This window comes from Tachysurus vachellii, chromosome 1 (genome assembly GCF_030014155.1).
Source record: "Tachysurus vachellii isolate PV-2020 chromosome 1, HZAU_Pvac_v1, whole genome shotgun sequence".
NCBI classification, from domain to species: domain Eukaryota; kingdom Metazoa; phylum Chordata; class Actinopteri; order Siluriformes; family Bagridae; genus Tachysurus; species Tachysurus vachellii.
In genome coordinates, this window is record NC_083460.1 from 33,170,138 (window position 1) to 33,187,432 (window position 17,295).

General features: G+C 39.0%; 1 protein-coding gene across 3 annotated transcripts in view; it reads left to right on the forward strand.

Moving 5' to 3' along the window:
- efl1 (elongation factor like GTPase 1) overlaps positions 1–17,295 on the forward strand; it is a 292,867-nt gene that overhangs the window by 180,201 nt on the left and 95,371 nt on the right. For all 3 annotated transcript variants that reach the window (XM_060883929.1, XM_060883912.1, XM_060883920.1), the window contains exons 3-12: positions 33–100; positions 190–274; positions 361–494; positions 1,217–1,354; positions 3,301–3,518; positions 7,535–7,658; positions 10,276–10,355; positions 11,062–11,198; positions 12,058–12,180; positions 14,353–14,452. In XM_060883929.1, the coding sequence (XP_060739912.1) occupies positions 33–100; positions 190–274; positions 361–494; positions 1,217–1,354; positions 3,301–3,518; positions 7,535–7,658; positions 10,276–10,355; positions 11,062–11,198; positions 12,058–12,180; positions 14,353–14,452 (1,207 nt within the window). The remainder of the gene's footprint in view (positions 1–32; positions 101–189; positions 275–360; positions 495–1,216; positions 1,355–3,300; positions 3,519–7,534; positions 7,659–10,275; positions 10,356–11,061; positions 11,199–12,057; positions 12,181–14,352; positions 14,453–17,295) is intronic.

Here is a 17,295-nt window from a genome sequence, read left to right on the forward strand (position 1 = left end):
CTTCTTTGTTCCCACATATGCATTTTTTACAGGGAAAACAACACTGGCAGATTGTTTGGTTGCAAGCAACGGCATAATTTCCAATCGCTTGGCAGGGAAGGTGCGTACATGCTGTTTATCGAACGCTAGCTTCTTTGTCGATCTTCTTTCCTTTATTTCTATGTCCTCATTTTTGCATCGTTTCTGTAGCTCAGGTACTTGGACAGCCGGGAGGATGAACAGATCCGGGGGATCACTATGAAGTCCAGCGCCATTTCATTACAGTATACGACAGGTATATTTTTTACTTACGACGCCAAATCTGCATTACCCTGAGTGTATCAGTATGACGGTGTTGTTTATTTCACCGTGTCTTCCCAGGAGAAAACGAATACCTCATTAATCTGATCGACTCTCCCGGTCATGTGGACTTCTCCTCTGAGGTGTCTACGGCTGTGCGGCTCTGTGATGGAGCCATTGTCATTGTGGACGCAGTAGAAGGAGTGTGTCCTCAGGTATGAAGTCATCTTTGCTGGATTATTGGAAATTAATTCTTAAATCCTTGGCCTTTATTTGTATGTTTTTTTTTGTTTTCTTTCTTTTCTTTACACATTTTTGACCTCATATTTATTGTCTATATGAGGCTAAATAAAAAAATAAAACATAGCATGGTGTGCTGGTATAGGAAAAAAACTTGAATACTTCCCTAAGTTGCTTTTAGAGTTGTTTTATTCTTTTTATACCACAGCCACCCCGTTTTTTTTTTGTTGTTAAATAATATGAAAGAAGTGCCCTGCGATGGGTTGGGTCCAGGGTGTATCCTGCCTTGATGCCCGATGATGCCTGAGATAGGCACAGGCTCCCCGTGACCCAAGAATAGTTCGGATAAGCGGTAGAAAATGAATGAATGAATATGAAAGAAGCAATTTACTCTTTCCACTTACGTAAGAGCGACTATTAAACATGCTTCTTTTGTAGTATGTTTTGCCCTTCAGTCCATACCTCTGATGCTGTTTTTGTCCAGTGACGACTACGTTTTTTTGATAACGCTCACCCAGTTGGGTCAATTTAAAAGCGCTGGTTTTATACTTTCAAAAATAGTTACAGATCTATGATGCCAAACGCTCAAATTGTAATACCTACCCTACATATTTATTCAGAATTGTTCTAATATTTTATCACATTGCTCAACCCTATTCCACAGTAAACAGATATAACAATTATATTTCTATTTTAGACACAAGCAGTATTGCGCCAGGCATGGCTGGAGAACATTCGACCTGTACTCGTTATCAACAAGATCGATCGGCTAATCGTGGAGCTCAAGCTCAGTCCTCAAGAGTCCTACACTCACCTTCAGAAAATTCTCGAACAGGTAAGCCTATACGTTCTGGTATACTATTGTGCTTGCATTTCTATCTGTTGCAGTTGTCTCGTGTCATGCACTGTAATAAGAAATTGATTGTGAAAACCTGATGTGTACACACACAAAAACTCACCTAGGATTTTGATATCATTTAGACTAATTATAGCAGGCTATATAACTTTCAGGGTTTAAATAGTGCAAGGATGGATGTCACCGTAACGAAGATCTCTCCACTGCACACAGCCTCGTCACCTGAAATTTCATATCAAATAGGGAATAATGGAAAAAATATGCAAGGGTTTATGGGATAGTATATTTGAGTGGGAATTCATGCCATTGGATGGTGCTTTAAATAATAATTAATAACAGATTAATTCCCCTTGTATATCATGCTTAATAAAAATACTGAACTCATGTTTTTTAGTCTGAAGGTGTCTCCCAAATCGCATGCTTATACACTATTCTATGCCATTTTGTAGTATAAATAGTGTGAGTACATTTGAAAATTCCAACAAGAAAAAGTACACCTCAAGTACCTGGATTGTGCGCTTAAAGGTGGGGTCTCCGTTGTTTGAAAGCCAATGTTGACATTTGAAATCACCAAAACAAACACGCCCCTAACCCAAATGGGTCCCACCCCTGTTTTGATAGCGCCGCCCCACACAAACACCAGACAAGTATAACCCAAATATAACCCAGACAAGTATGGCGGAACCTGTTGGGGCAGCTGACCAAGGGTATATTTTATCAATAAATGAACTCAATGAGTAATACTATGGCAATACAAATGTGTTTTTGTAGTATTGTGTGTTGTACCGTGAGGATTTAGGTTTAGGTCCGTTTCACGTGGAAGACGTTCAGTTCTCTCCAGCGCTGGAAAGCTGATCCTATATGAACACGAGTACTGCTTCTTGCCTTATCGTAAACCTTTCTTCGCTTTCTTTCTTTGTTTTTATCCGCCATGTCAATGTTAAAACCACTTTCTGCTAATGTCACACATGCGCACTGAACACTCTCTCCGCCCATATTGACAAGACCCGTCCCTTTCTGCTCATTGGCTACACGTTAGTTTTGTTTTTGTTTTGTTTGGCGGCCCAACACAGTTTTCTGAAGCATTTCTTAAACAACGGCGACCCACCTTTAATTAACTGGAAATAGCAAAATATGGAATGTGGGACACTTTATACACTGAACACTTGTAGGGTGGAGCTGCCAGGCATATAGGCTGGATGAGAAAACATTTTCAAGGTTCTCGACGATACTGTTGTCGACAAGACATCTTGTGTTTGTATTGTTTGTTTGCACTGTCTTTTGTCTTGCACTGGTTGCACCAGGTTGCACAGATGCACTTTATTTGGCTAGGACTAATTTACTTTAAGTCTTTAGCTCTGTGTTCTATGTAGCTCTGTCGTTTTTTTGTGTAGCACCATGGTCCTGGAGAGACGTTGTCTTATTTCACTGTGTACTGCTTCACTTGTACTGGTTGAAATGGCAATAAAAGCTTCTTCACTTGACTTGATCTTGCAAATATATTTTAAAATAGCCCAACTTGTGTCATTTATTTTTTAACATTTTCAGAGGCATTGTATTCTGCTAAAGTCAACAGTATAAGCATTTGTTGTCATTTGCCATCAACTGGGAAATGGCTTATGCTTCCAGTTAGTAAAGAAAACAGATGCAGATAATGCTACAGTTTAGATATTCATACATTAGACACAAGAGTACACACTAGTGCGTAGTGTATGACATTTGGAGCACAACCTAAGAATAGTTAACTTTTGATAAGGTTAGAGGGAATGTGATAGCGTGTCTTAAGTGGAAAACAATAGCTCCAAAGGTCTGTGTTATACTCTCATACATTTTAGATTATTTATTTATTTATTTATTTTAATACACTGAAAAACACAGTTTCATTTGTTTCGTGTCTTCATGACTGAAGTGTGTGTGTGGTGCAGGTAAATGCTGTGACAGGCAGTCTGTTCACTTCGAAAGTGCTGGAGGAACGGGCAGTGAAGGAGGCACAGACTCACGAAGAGCATCCTGAAGCCGACGGAGGAGAGCAGGTTTACGACTGGAGCTCAGGCCTGGAAGAAACAGACGACTCTCATCTATATTTCAGTCCTGACCAGGGCAACGTGGTGTTTGCCAGTGCAATCGACTCCTGGGGCTTCAGGTGCAGCACACATTGCTCACACACAGCTTGAAGATTATTTTTTGTTTCTGCTCATTTTTAGCATTAGCCCATATACTTTTTTACGTCTATGTATTTGTAAACATTTGTGTGTGTGTGTGTGGGGGGGGGGGGGGTGTCATCATGTTTGTGAGTAATGTGAACCTGCCCACTATAAACCACATGGTTCACTGTAGAAGTAGCAGAGTAGCAGATAAGATAAGCTTGAGGGAACCATACTAATTCTGGATCTTAATCTCAGATATGATATAATACTTTTATGTGGTAAAGTGGACCAAATAGAGGCAGATTTTGCCCAGAAAAGACAAGCATAAATATTGAGCATTTTTTAAAACACACATTTTACTTTTAAACCGTGATATTATTATTATTATTATTATTATTATTATTATTATTATTATTATTACTATTATTATTATTATTATTATTACTATTATTATTATTATTATTTTTTTATTTGTTTGTTTGTTTCAGACACCAAAACTTTTATAGCAATTATAGCAATTATTGTTTTATTTATAATGCAACATTGTGGTTAATGGTAGGCACCAGTTTGAGGTGGTGGGGCTGAATATTTGAGCACATTACAGTTTGGCACATTGCATTTCGTTTCTAAAAGTAAAAAAAAATTAAATAGCAGCGAAAGTCAATTTGGAGCAGGATTTTTCTTTAGTTGATGGACAAAGGGGGGAAAAACGCTGACTATCACATCAGGCACATTGACTGAGGCTCTTGTGTTGCTGGTATTGATTAAGAATATATTTAAAGGTTATTGTGGAACAGAGCCCTTTGTCAACCCTTGTGCATCATTGCTGCAGTTTTGTAAATGTCCACTAGATGATGCTCTCGTCAAAGGTTTTGCCCTTGGCAGCCCCCATCATTCCCTCACAGTCATGTTTTGTTCTACCACAGTAATTTTACCTCTCTAATGTGTGTAATTACAAATAGCTTGATATTACTGGCTTCCACTAAAAGCGTAATAATAATGTTTACAATCTGAGGGCTCCTGTCGCCTTTTTTTTTTTTTTTTAAAGGATTTTCTCTTGTTTAGCATCAGATTTTCCTGGTTTTAGAGAGACTCTGTGAAAGCACTCAGGACTGAAGGGCCATAGTAAATGGATTTGGGGTTTTAAAGCGAACACACTTGAGCAATAGAAGCTCGTGGATATATTTGAAAAGAGCCACTCTTAGTGCACCCATGTGTACAGTACGTGGTAAGAAATAGCACATGAAGCTGAGCAGGGCTTTAATTAGGAAACTAATTGTGCTACTGAATAGTAGTAATAGGTCGTTTTTACAAAGGGCCGGAAGAGCGGGTTATTAAAGGTTTTATAAATTTAACACGTCAATTAAATCATGTCTACAGCATTTTTTCAGTCATGTCAATTTACCAACATTATGTGAAAGGGGAACAGCAATGCTATGTTCACACAATAGACCGTTTATTTTCTATGTGAGCTTGAGACTTCCATAAAAATAAGCAAGAGAGATGCAACAAAGTTGAGAAAAGTTTAATTTATGTAAATATGGAGTGTCTTTGTGTAGCGACTACCAATAGGAGTGGAGAAGAGCAAATGGTGCTTCTCCTTCATCTCACATGATATAATGCATATATACACTGCACTATTATATACACAAACACCAAATCTCCCTCCAGAATGTTTCATTTTAGTGGCAAGAAAACTCACATGTTGTTAAGTTGAATGCTGGTTGCACCACCCACTGAGCAACGTTATTACTAAGGTAACCAGTAGTAAGAAGACCTACTGGTGACTTTATATTTACAGCAACTTGCAGCGATAAAATCACTGAGTGTGCGAATGCAGTATAACACACTATAGACAAAAGTACTATATTGCAATTGCATCGCTCCAGAATACAAAAACGAATTCTCAAATTGAAAAAGTGTTGATTTAAGTTTCTATAACTGCATGATAGGATAGTAGTTTCAGCTCAGAGGCAAATCACAGCTGTATATTTATGTACCTGTTCTAATAAGCTATTATTTTTATAGTCAGCACTTCTAATCGAACATCTGAGAATCTTCAGTACAGAATACAGTAAATGCAGTTGTGCCTGTTACTCTGTTGCAGTCTCGATATTATCCCTATTGCAAAGCCAGTGGTAGGCTAATAATTTCCAAACAATATCTTGTGCAGCTCTGTACAGTATATAGACAGGACAGGCAGGTTTCTGTCTGCAAAGAACTGCTCTTATTTCAGCCTCAAGTGCTAAAATATTTATCAACAAGTATCTCGTCTTTCTTCACCTAGAAGTGTAAATGTCTGCAAAGCGTGCTTGTATTAACCGTAGGCAGGATGGACGTGCAGGATTTCTCAAACAGTTGAAACCAAATAGTGGTTTTGAATGGCTGTTGAAATAAAAACAGTTTTTCAGTTCTTGCTAGAGACCTTATGGACCCTGCTGGACCCAGAGCTCTTTGATAAAGAGGACCATTTTCATGTTTGGACAGTTGTATTCACAGAAAGCGTCCCGTCTCCCGCCTCCCCATCACTGATGACAAAAATGACACATGGGTTGCTTTTCTAGCATTTAAGTTCCAACATACATCTTCCTTTTTTCCCCCCTCAAATTTCTAAAAGAAAAGCTGTGAATTTTTATATAATTTGAAATCATTTTGGAATTGGAGTCAAAAATAAATTGTTTGCCTTTATTTTAAAAAGAACGAACAAAAAACAAGTCTTTTGGTAACATTTTCTTTGAGGTCAGGAAGGTTGTCAGTTTGTGTTCAAACTTCTGACCGTTCGTTCAACGTTCTTATGGTTTTTGTTAGTCCTTTATACTCAGGTGTTCAGCTCTGGTGTAGAAAGTAAACACCGAATGATCTGAATCAGGTGTAAACTGTGCAGTGGTTGAACTCTACAGTACATGACTGGAGGCAGGAAATCCCAAGCTTAGTTTCTCTGTAAGATCTTAATTGCTTTTCACGTCAACACTATTATAGCAGCTTTCGAACTTTTTAAACCTTTCCTTAAAGAAATGAATTTAAATAGCAGGTTAAAGTGTTAGAGTATGTGTATAAAGGACATCACACTGAAAACTCCCCAGAGCCTAGTTGGTCTGTGTCTGTTCATCCATCTATATATACATCCATTATTTGGACAGCATTTGTAGATATCTGACCATCACTGTTTCCTCACAGTGCGCAGTTCTCTTGTATTCATGACCCAAATCTGCTGACAAGCATGACAATTCCCCCATGCACAATGCAAGAACACGAGCGTCCTGTGCAGAGCACTGACCTCAACCCCACTGAACACCTTTGGGAAAATCTGCAACATTGTTTGCACCATAGAACTCCTTATCCAACATCAATACCTGAGCTCACTAATGCTCTCGTGGCCGAATGAACACAAATCCCCACAGGCACGCTCCAACATGTAGTGGAAAACCTTTAAAGAAGAGTGGAAGGTATTACAACACTAGTCAGAAGACTACATATGGAACAGGATGCTCAAAAACCGTATGGCAAACATGTTCTAGTAAGCTGTCCACAAACCTTTGGCCATAATGTGTACATACTGTACATATTCACATTCTTAGTCTTATTCATACCTGCGTATCTGCAGATTAAATTGTCTGCCCGGTAAAGACCATCAGGGCCGAAACTAACGTAGAAATGTAGATGCCAAGTACTTTGACACGTTTCAGATTTTAGAAGCATAAAAACCAAAGGACACGACTCCACTTTCCAAGAGTAAAGGCGTTCTGCATGTCACTTGCAGATGAAAGGCACTCAGTGGCACTTTATCCAGCACGCAGAGCTCACGGTTCAGACGGTGAATGCTGATCTGTTACAGGAGAGGGAGCACATGTGTCTTTTACTGTTTATCAAGTAGCAAAGTGAATATGTGCTCTGCCTTTTAGCTTAGCTTGTACAGTTCAGTTCACAGCGGTATGATTTCTTGATTTTTTTTTGAATATGAAATGAGCATGTGGTTATATGTTTTTAATAAATGCACTTCTTATTATTCCAGCATCCATCAGTTTGCACAGATCTACAGCCAGAAGATGGGGATTCGCTTGCAGCTTTTACAGAAGACCCTGTGGGGGGATTACTTCCTGAATGCCAAGGCTAAAAAGATCATGAAGGGAGCACAGGTAAAGAAGTTTTTAATGTTGGTGTAGGAGAGTTTTTGCACTTGATAATAGTCTGAGATGGTGCTACTTTCACCTCGTCTGAGAAGGTATTCCAGTCGATTTGGGACGGTGATTTTGGAGGTTTCTTGTAGGATTTTAGTAAACGTAATGTTCTAGTATCCGTAATTACAGTCCGATTATTACACATATGCATTACTGATGTATGTGGTCATCTGTGAGCTCATTCACAAAATCTCATCCCAGAGCGTGCACTGTAACGGCTGAAATATCAGCAGGTAATTTAATAATGTTTAGATTTTAGGCAATAAACTGCAAAATATAGTAGGAAGATTGTATTGTGTAGATTGAAATCATGACTAAAACCTCACGTTTTTTAAATACATTTATTTTTTTTAAACTTCATATTAAATTGCTAATTGCTGTGTGTCTGACATGAGATCACATTAAGAGGGGATCCAAATTGAATGAAAGCCAGTTTAGTTCTCGTTTCCTCTTAAATTTTTTAGCATTTAAAAAATAAAAACATAAATCAAAGCTACATGCACATAACTACAAATATAAGTGCAAAAAAAAAATCACCCGTGAAGGTAAGAACCAATGATGTGCATAGAGAGATGTATGTACACACTCTGATCCAGTGATCAATATAAAATATGACTGAATATACAGTTATAAATCCAGTAATAAAGATCAATCTGACAAAATATACAAAAACAGTGTATGTGTATCATGGTATGTGCAAAGAATTCTTTGCGTAACTTTTGGACATGTGCAAATTGGTGTATTGTATATTTATCATATGGTTAATGGTTATGTACTTTACAAAATGTGAGATCATAATAGTAATAATAGTCAAATCTATTAAGTCAGTTAAGTTTTATTTATTTGTTATTGTCTCATATTTTCATCTGGATACTGGAAAGAAAAAAATAAGATGAATTTGAGCTTATATTTCCCACCGTATGTGTGTGTGTTTGGTTAGGTGTGATAAGTGGTCTTAAAGTGTGTTGTGACAGTAACAATCCTCTGTTTAGCCATCCTGACTTTCAAGTATCATTTAGGATGTCCACTCATCTCACTGTTCAGACTCAATTATGCTAATGGACAGCACTTTTCCCTCTAAAACTGCACTATACGTTCTCAAGAGGCCACACGCACGCACACACACACACACACACATGCACTGTAGGTCTCATTAGCATCCAGCTCAAGCCATAGGGCCAAATGAAGCAGAGATAATAGACCGGGACACAGATCACCACTTTAGCTGAGCATCTGTACTAACTCCAGTAATGACATTCATGGCATATGTCGCCAACGTCCTTTTGTCTCATTCACGTCTGAGACCCTTTAAACGTTGTTTTGAGATTAAATAGGAGAATGTCTGAACAACGAGCTTTTAAGGTTCTAAAAGATTTAAAGTTTGATTGAAGAGCTTAAGGTCAACGTGACAGACTTAATTGCTAATTCTGTTCCATTATAGCACAGAAGTTCTGCTAGTTCTGCTAGACAAGGAACGGGTGTATATTAGTGCACACGTTCATGTTGTCTTTTCTATAGGAACGTCGTTCACAGGGAGTTCAATAGAGGACACACCAGAATATACAGGTTAAATCATTGATTTAGTGAAATACCGTGCCATAAGAGCGATCCTCATTACAAGTTTAAACCTCTTGCTTAAACTACTGTAAGCCAGATAAGTGAGCTGGACCTTGAATAGGTGATTCATGAATGCACACAGAACAGAATGATCTCCAAGACTAATCAGTCTGCTGTCGTTTCTCTCAGACCAATCGATCAGTCTGACCATTCTGCTCCGACAGCCACATGTCGTTTTCTCCATCGCTATGCAGAAGAGTGTATGACCTCTAGACAAGCACATTGATCCTGAGGGTGGATGCTTTAAGTCATTCGGACGGCAAGCGATTCGGACCTTATTGAGGATCAGAGAGCCACATTTAAAGCTGAATTTGCATTATTGGACTGCAGCAGACAGCAGTTACAGAGTGAGGAAGGCTTACAGCAGAAACACCTTGTTGATCAGTAAGGTCAGAGAAGGATGGCTGAACTACATCGAGCTGACAGGAAGACTGTGGTAATATAAAACATGCAAAATAACATCAAATTAAATGATGCCTTACAGCAGGCATTAGTATCAGAGCCATGGTGTTATAGAGTCTGAATCAGCGTGAAACAGCTTCTGGCCTCAGAATCATTTTTCTGATTTTAACAGCACTTATTTCAAAGAATATTGATGTAAATTAAGTTTGGGGAAACAGTAACACCACTGGATACTCATGAATCCTTCACTTTTGCTTGGCAAAAAAAAAAAAGCAGAGCTGTTCATCCAGCTTCTCACATTCAGCTATTTTCTTGACCTTTTTGAGCTCTGGACACTTGAAGTTCATCTGGTCAAATTTAAAAATAAATAAATAAATAATTTTTTTTTTCTCTCACAGTGTGTAAATTGCTGTATCTGTTGAATGAACTTCTGTTAAATGAGTTTTAATACACATCAACTGAGTGTATTGAAACAAAGAGATGGCTGATTCAGAAGTTTTTGCCATTTATTTATTTATTTATTTATTTGATTGTCTTTCTTTCTCTTTCCCTCCAGGCAAAAGGAAAAAAGCCTCTTTTTGTCCAGCTGGTCCTGGACAATATTTGGAGTTTATACGATGCTGTGGTCATCAGAAGGTAACAAGCCAAAACACGTACTATTAAATCTGCACACTTCGTTTTAGCTGTTGTATGTATTTACTCTAAACATAGCAACGTGCGGAAAATCTCTAGGATTGCAGATCATCTTGCTTTATGTTACATATAATCTGATGCCAATACGTACTGCATGTGCTTGGAGACATTTAATGTTACTGTTACCATGGCAACAAATATCTTGTCCTGCAGCTTCAGTTATTTAATTAGTAATACTTCTATCTATCTGTCTGTCTGTCTGTCTATTTGCATTTACAGTTAGGAGCTACACTTTACTTACTTACTTATGCATATAAACTATTATGCCTAATATATTCCGCACATCTTGAATATTTATTGTTTTTGTGGGTTTTTTTTTTTTTGTTTTTTTGTTTTTTCGTACATCTTTCCTCCCTCTTTCTTATTCTCTCTTATTGTCTTGGGTATATATTTTTTATTGCCCAGCTGTAGAGTACCTGATGCTCAAGTATTAGAGGCTCACCTGAGCATCGATTATAAGAGCCACAAGAAGCATTGCACTGTCCCTGACATTCTGTGCACATGATAAATGAAAATAAACCTTGAAATTTTTCTGTTTGCCAGTGTATTAACTGATTATTAATTGGAAATGTTACTGTCCCAAAGCTCATAGTGTTTTTTGACTGTATGTCTCCTTATGGTAGTATTTAAGAAATCTGTTTTAACATAGAGACAAAGAGAAGGTGGAGAAGATGGTGACCTCATTAGGGTTAAAGGTCATGGCCCGAGACCTTCGTCATTCTGACCCCAAAGTGCTCCTGAGTGCCATCTGCAGTCAGTGGTTGCCCGTGACTCAGGCGGTGCTCTGTATCCTTTTCCATGGCGCTCTGACAGCTAACGTTTTCACTTTCATCGTTACTGATCTTATTGACTGTAATCAGTAGGAACATTAGCTCCCTCTGCAAATGGGTTACTACATGTGGCTTCGAAAGAATGAAGGAAAGGTAAAAATGAATAAGGATGCTCAAACAGACTGAGAATAAAATGCTTAAATAAAAGAAAAAAATGGACAAGAGGTAGGAAAACAGAAGGAAAGTGAATGGGAAGAAAAAAAACAGGATTGAAGAATAAGGTGCAAATAAAAAAAAGATATGAAAAGATATGAAAAGAAATAAACATACAGCGGCTGAAAGAAAGAAAATAAAAGAAAAAAGTGCTTAGAGCAAGTAGAGACTTGCGTACTGTTGCTTCAACAGTAAAAGCATCTGGTATAATGAATTGCGGTAGCTTTGGGGAAAGGGCTGTGGTAGAAGAGGAATAAAACACATATATGTTGCTGATCTTGGAAAAAGGCTGGATGCTAGCACTGGATTTAGGTACAGAAATTTTGAGATTATATGTTAGAAGTTTGTATGAAGTACTAACAGAGTTGTGAACGGTTTTGTGGCACACCTCCTAAGCACCTGCCTCAAACTCTGACAGTCGGAAGGATGATGTTCCTCCCACACGGTGTGTAATTAACACCTTCACACACTGAGGGCCTGCACACAGGCAACAGGTGCTTTGTGCTCTTTATACCACCAGACCAGCTTTATCATTCATTCCTAGCTGCACTGATAGCGGTGTTTGTGAGTTTGTGAGTGTGTGTGTGTGTGTGTGTGTGAGAGAGAGAGAGATAGAGACACTATACCAGTGTGTGTGTATGGTCTTTAACCACACGGCTCAGCAATGGTGTGTGAGAAGTTGCCGGCTCCTACTGAGGTGAGCTCTGAGAGAGTGGAGAAGCTGATGAGTGTGGGCACACGCAGGTTCGACTCCCTGCCCGAAAAAACACGACAGCTTAAAAAAGGTGAGTGAGAATGAGACGGGTGATGAGGAATACAGGTGGGTCACTTTAGTCCCTGACATGAAGAGATGGAGGGAAGAAAAAAATGAGTTTGGATGATATAACTGAACCTTTAGTTACACAGGGAAGTGAATATTTGCAAATACAGAGCACAGATAATGGCATCTATTGTAATGATAGGGGGAGAAGAAGTGGGTGGCTGTTGAGTCACAGGGTGATGAGCTGTACAAGTGATTTTTACACTCTCTATAAGCACACCATCCACTCTATTTTACATAGTGTGCTATAGAATCATATGAATAAAGAATATGTGTGCATAAAGAATGATGAAGAAAAGAAAAAGGCGACGAAAGAAGGAAAGAAATGCGTAATGGAAGAAAAGGGGGAAAAAAGAACAAAAATTCAGAAGCTTAAAGACAGAGGGATGAAAGAAAAAGAGACAGTGGTTTAGATGAGTTAATGAGTGTTGTACTTTTAAACTAGTCTATTCTTTATTTCTTTCCAGATCACCACCCCCTCACACACACACACACTTTTAACAGAGTAATAAACGGGGTGTGTTTGTTCCGTCTTCATCGCTTTCTCCTCCTGCCTCTGTGTTTGCTAAACTAACTCATCCTCACTTCCTCACTATACTCAAGTTCATCCTCATTGTGAAAACCACCACCACTATACCTGTTACTATTACTGCTACTGCCATCTATTACTGTCGATACAATCACTACACCTTTTGTTTACAGAGTTATTTATTTGAACAGGCTTCATTGCTCAAGGTCTTATTTTTCTGTGCTGTGTCTTTGCCGGTGACTCTTCACACATCACTAATCACTCATGGTGCAAATGTGAGTCTGATGTAAAGAGCAACTTTGCTGGAACTGATTTTCCCAGACGGTAATATTGCCTGATGAGTGAGGAGTCCGGAGGCTGCTTTTACTTTTACTTTGACGCCCACTTTTTTATTTCTTATTAACTCTAGACTGATCATTTGTATGAAAGCTGAACAGTATTCCATGTGTGTCTGTGCTGCTTGTGTGCTGTGCTGTGTAAAGATATTCCCTCAGTGATTAGACTCTAGGCCCTGGGCTTTTATCAGCTCTGTGGCAGTGACCTCCTGTCATGTTCTTCTTTTATGAAGACCTTTATGTTCTTGTCAAGCGTGTTGTTTTGGAAGGCATCAGCGCATCACCACTGCCGTCGCTCAGTAAAAGGCCTTTGGTGAATGGGAAGTTAAATGATACTGACATGTGCTACTAGGGTGTTTATCAGATTTCTCTTGTCACCCAGCAGCTCTTCCTCGCTCAGGTAATGTTTCTAAATACCAATACAAGTAAATAAACAGTGCTGTGTGTACTGTGCTACAGAGGCAGCCAGATCCATGCAGCTGTGACTCGGTGCAGCTGTTTCAATGGTTGTTTAATTTTGCTCATTTGTTCCTAAAAGACTGCAGTTTTAAGTTAAAAAAAAACATTTCTTTTTCTGGTGGGGGTGGGGGAGTGGGGGGGTTTGGGGTCATGGAGAGTATGCTTTGCCTCCAAAGTCTTAAGTGCAACTGATTTGATTTAGATTCGAAAGTTCAGAATTCTTACTATTATTCTGTTGTTATTATTACTACTACCATCATCAACACTAATACTGTTACCACCACAAGTCCCTATGACTGCTATTATCACCACTACTACTAATACCACTACTAGTAATTTGACTAATGCTATTACCACTAACGCAGCTACTAGTACCACCAGTCCCTACAACTACTATTACCACTGCAACTACTACTACAACTAATGCTATTACCACTATAGCTACTACCACTTTTACCACCTCTACAGCTACCACTTTTACCACCACTACAGCTACCACTTTTACCACCACTACAGCTACCACTTTTACCACCACTACAGCTACCACTTTTACCACCACTACAGCTACCACTTTTACCACCACTACAGTTACCACTTTTACCACCACTACAGCTACCACTTTTACCACCACTACCACTCCTACAGCTATTACTATAAACACCACCACTATGTTTACTGTTACTGCTACTACTACTAAACCTACAAAGTACAACTGAGTTCATTCAGAATAAAATATGCTACAGGTCACATTGGCCTAAAAAAAGCACATGTCTGTGTTGGAAACTTTGTCTTGTTATTCTTTCTTTCCCTGCAGCATTCTTGGAGTGCGCAAGTGAAGAATCGGCGCCAGTCATCGTTTTCGTGTCAAAGATGTTCGCTGTGGATTCAAAGGCCCTGCCACAGAACAAACAGAGGTGCGAATTTACTCGCTTTTACTGTGTGTGGGTGTGGGTGTGGGGGTGCGGGTGTGGGTGTAGATATTTGATTAGTAAGAAGTGGGTCTCTATTGCAGGGTGTGTTTGTGTGTGTGTGTGTGTGTGTGTGTGTGTGTGTGTGAGAGAGAGAGAGACAGAGAACGGAGAACGGATGAGTGAGAGAAGAAAAGAAAGGATGTTGGTTCTTTTCCCTAAAGGATATAATTTCAAAGTGGCCCCTGATCATAGGCAGGTGTATGCTGATGCACCAGAGGCTTAAATAATAGATGTGTGTGTGTTTGTGAGCCTGTGGATTCAACAAACTTGGCTTAATGAAGCCTGGCCAAACAGCGATCTAGCAAACAATCAATATTGCAGTATTTCCTCTCTCTCTCTCTCTGTGTGTGTGTGTGTGTGTGTGTGTGTGTGTGTGTGTGTGTGTGTGTGTGTGTGTGTGTGTGTGTGTGTGTGTGTGTGTGTGTGTGTGTGTGTGTGTGTGTACAGATGCATGTCTCTTACTGAGGTGTATACACAGCGTGGGTGTCAAAGAATATAGCAGATCGAGACCTGATCATCATGGAGACCTGCACTGTTTCTTGCAGAAAGATACTGAGCATGCGAGTAGCATGCGTGTGTATGCTGAGGCGTTGCTATTTAGGCATCCTGTTAGTAGAATAATGTTTGGGATGCAGACTGGTAATCTTCGGGGTGAAGAAATGTCCAGAAACGTACAGAAATTTCCAATCCTTACTTCCAGCAGCTTTAACTCCAAATAAATAAAGACTCTATAGAAAAAAGGAATCAAGTCATGGAATTCAGAGATTTATTTAACAGGTTTGCATTTTCAACCCCAGATTTCCTTCAAATTGTACTTGAGTATTTGTTTTTCCAGAAAAGCTGCTTTATTTTTTTGGTGACAGTCTGTTTTTCTTTGTACAGCGTATCAGAGCATTTGTAAGGCTCAGTCCCTGCAGATTATGTTTTCTTTTCCAGCCAGATGTGGGTGTTAACTACACTCACAGATCTGCCAATCTGCCAGGGAAGATTATTTCAATAGCAACATACCTTCATAATCATTATGTGTGTTGTTTGGAAAGAATTCTTTTGCAGTCTAACATTATTATCCTAGTTTATTCTGACATAAGCATCTGTCCAAGTGGGAGCTGGTACAGCATTAAAAAATGAGGGATCCAACTAGACTAAGAATAAGAAGTTAGATCAATAATAAAAACTTGAAAGGGTAAAGGTATAATATCCGTGTCATGACAGGCTGAGGTCAGGTGAAAAACCAGGACTGCAGTAAACGGAAAAAAGTCTTTGTAAGTTCAGGTAAGGCACACCGTGTGCTACTTTTCTCAATCACAAGAGATTAAATACACAAACTATTCAAAGGGCACATTGAAAACAGGTGAGCATAATCAGGGAAGACAAGGGAGACAACCAGTGACAGGACATGGGTGGAACCAAGGTACGAATTAAAATAAAAAACCCGTGTTAAGGTAAACAAACACTTAACAGCATGGAAGAGCTTGCTGTAGCACATCGGGCTGCTTATACGAGAGGGAAGTAGCCAACAATAGGGGATTGATGACTCGAAATTACTCCTAGGTGCAATTGAATGTGTGAGTATGCGCAGGCTGCCATTTTTTGATTGTCTGGCATCCCATCCAGTGTGTATTCCCATGCCATGCCCAGCGTTTCTGGGATAGACTCAGGATTCGATGTGACCCTGAGCAGGATAAAGAAATGAAATGAGCGAACAAATGAATGAAAGACCCCACCTTTAACACCCATGCTGCTCCTTAAACTGAATGCTGTCATGCATTTCCACAAGTTCCCATTTTTAACCTGTGGCTGACAGAAAGCAAATTCTCAACAATATTATTACTGACACCATTTACATCTTTTTCATTTCTAATAGCCAAGCACAACTCTTGAACAAATTCCAACACAAATCTGTTTAATCAGACTAAGGAAGTGAGGTTAGATTAAAACAAACACACAGAGATGAAGGTCTTACCTCATTTGTATATAATGCCTGAAATCTTTCTCCAATCCTTGGAGCTCTGCCACCAGCTGGCTGTTACTAGTGATCTAAGGAGAAGTTTCCAAAACCAAATATTGTTTGAATCTAACTTGTTCTGATCATTTCTTTTGCTCTTTTGTTTTTTTAGTTTCCGATGAGTCTGGGATTTACTTCTTATTGGTAGTATTAATTATTAATATGCATGCAACATCTAATTTCGAGATCAAAATAAGGAGTCAGCAAAAAACGGAAGTATGTTTTTATTTATTATTATTATTTATTTATTTATTTATTTATTTTTGGAAATTGACCAAAAGAAACTTCAGATGCAAAAACGTATTGATACTTATTGATATTGATACTTATTGATGTTTTGAAATCCTCCAGTCCAGGGCACACTAGAGGGCGCTGTCAGTAAGGTCACTAACGGGACACTAGACTCCTTGTTCCCCCATTTGACCTTGCAAACTGGTGAATTCCCGCAGCTCCTTGTTTCCTTTCCTTTATTTATCCAGGTGAATCCTATTGAGAAGAAATATCTTGTTTGCAGGAGAACTTTCCCCTCCTGCGTTCATACGCTAGAGCCTCCTGCCTTCCTCTAATGAGTGAATTTCCTATCCGTCCGTCCGTGTGTGTGTGTGTGTGTGAGTTAAACGGGAGTGTGTAGTCAGTAATCCACTCAGACAGTATTTCATATTCTTTGCTTTTCAAAGAGGCATACATAAACATACAGGCACCTAGGCCTATTCCTCTGATGGTACTTTGTTTGGTAAAAGAAATCAGCCAGGCTTAGCACTTAGCATAGAGGCACGCAGCT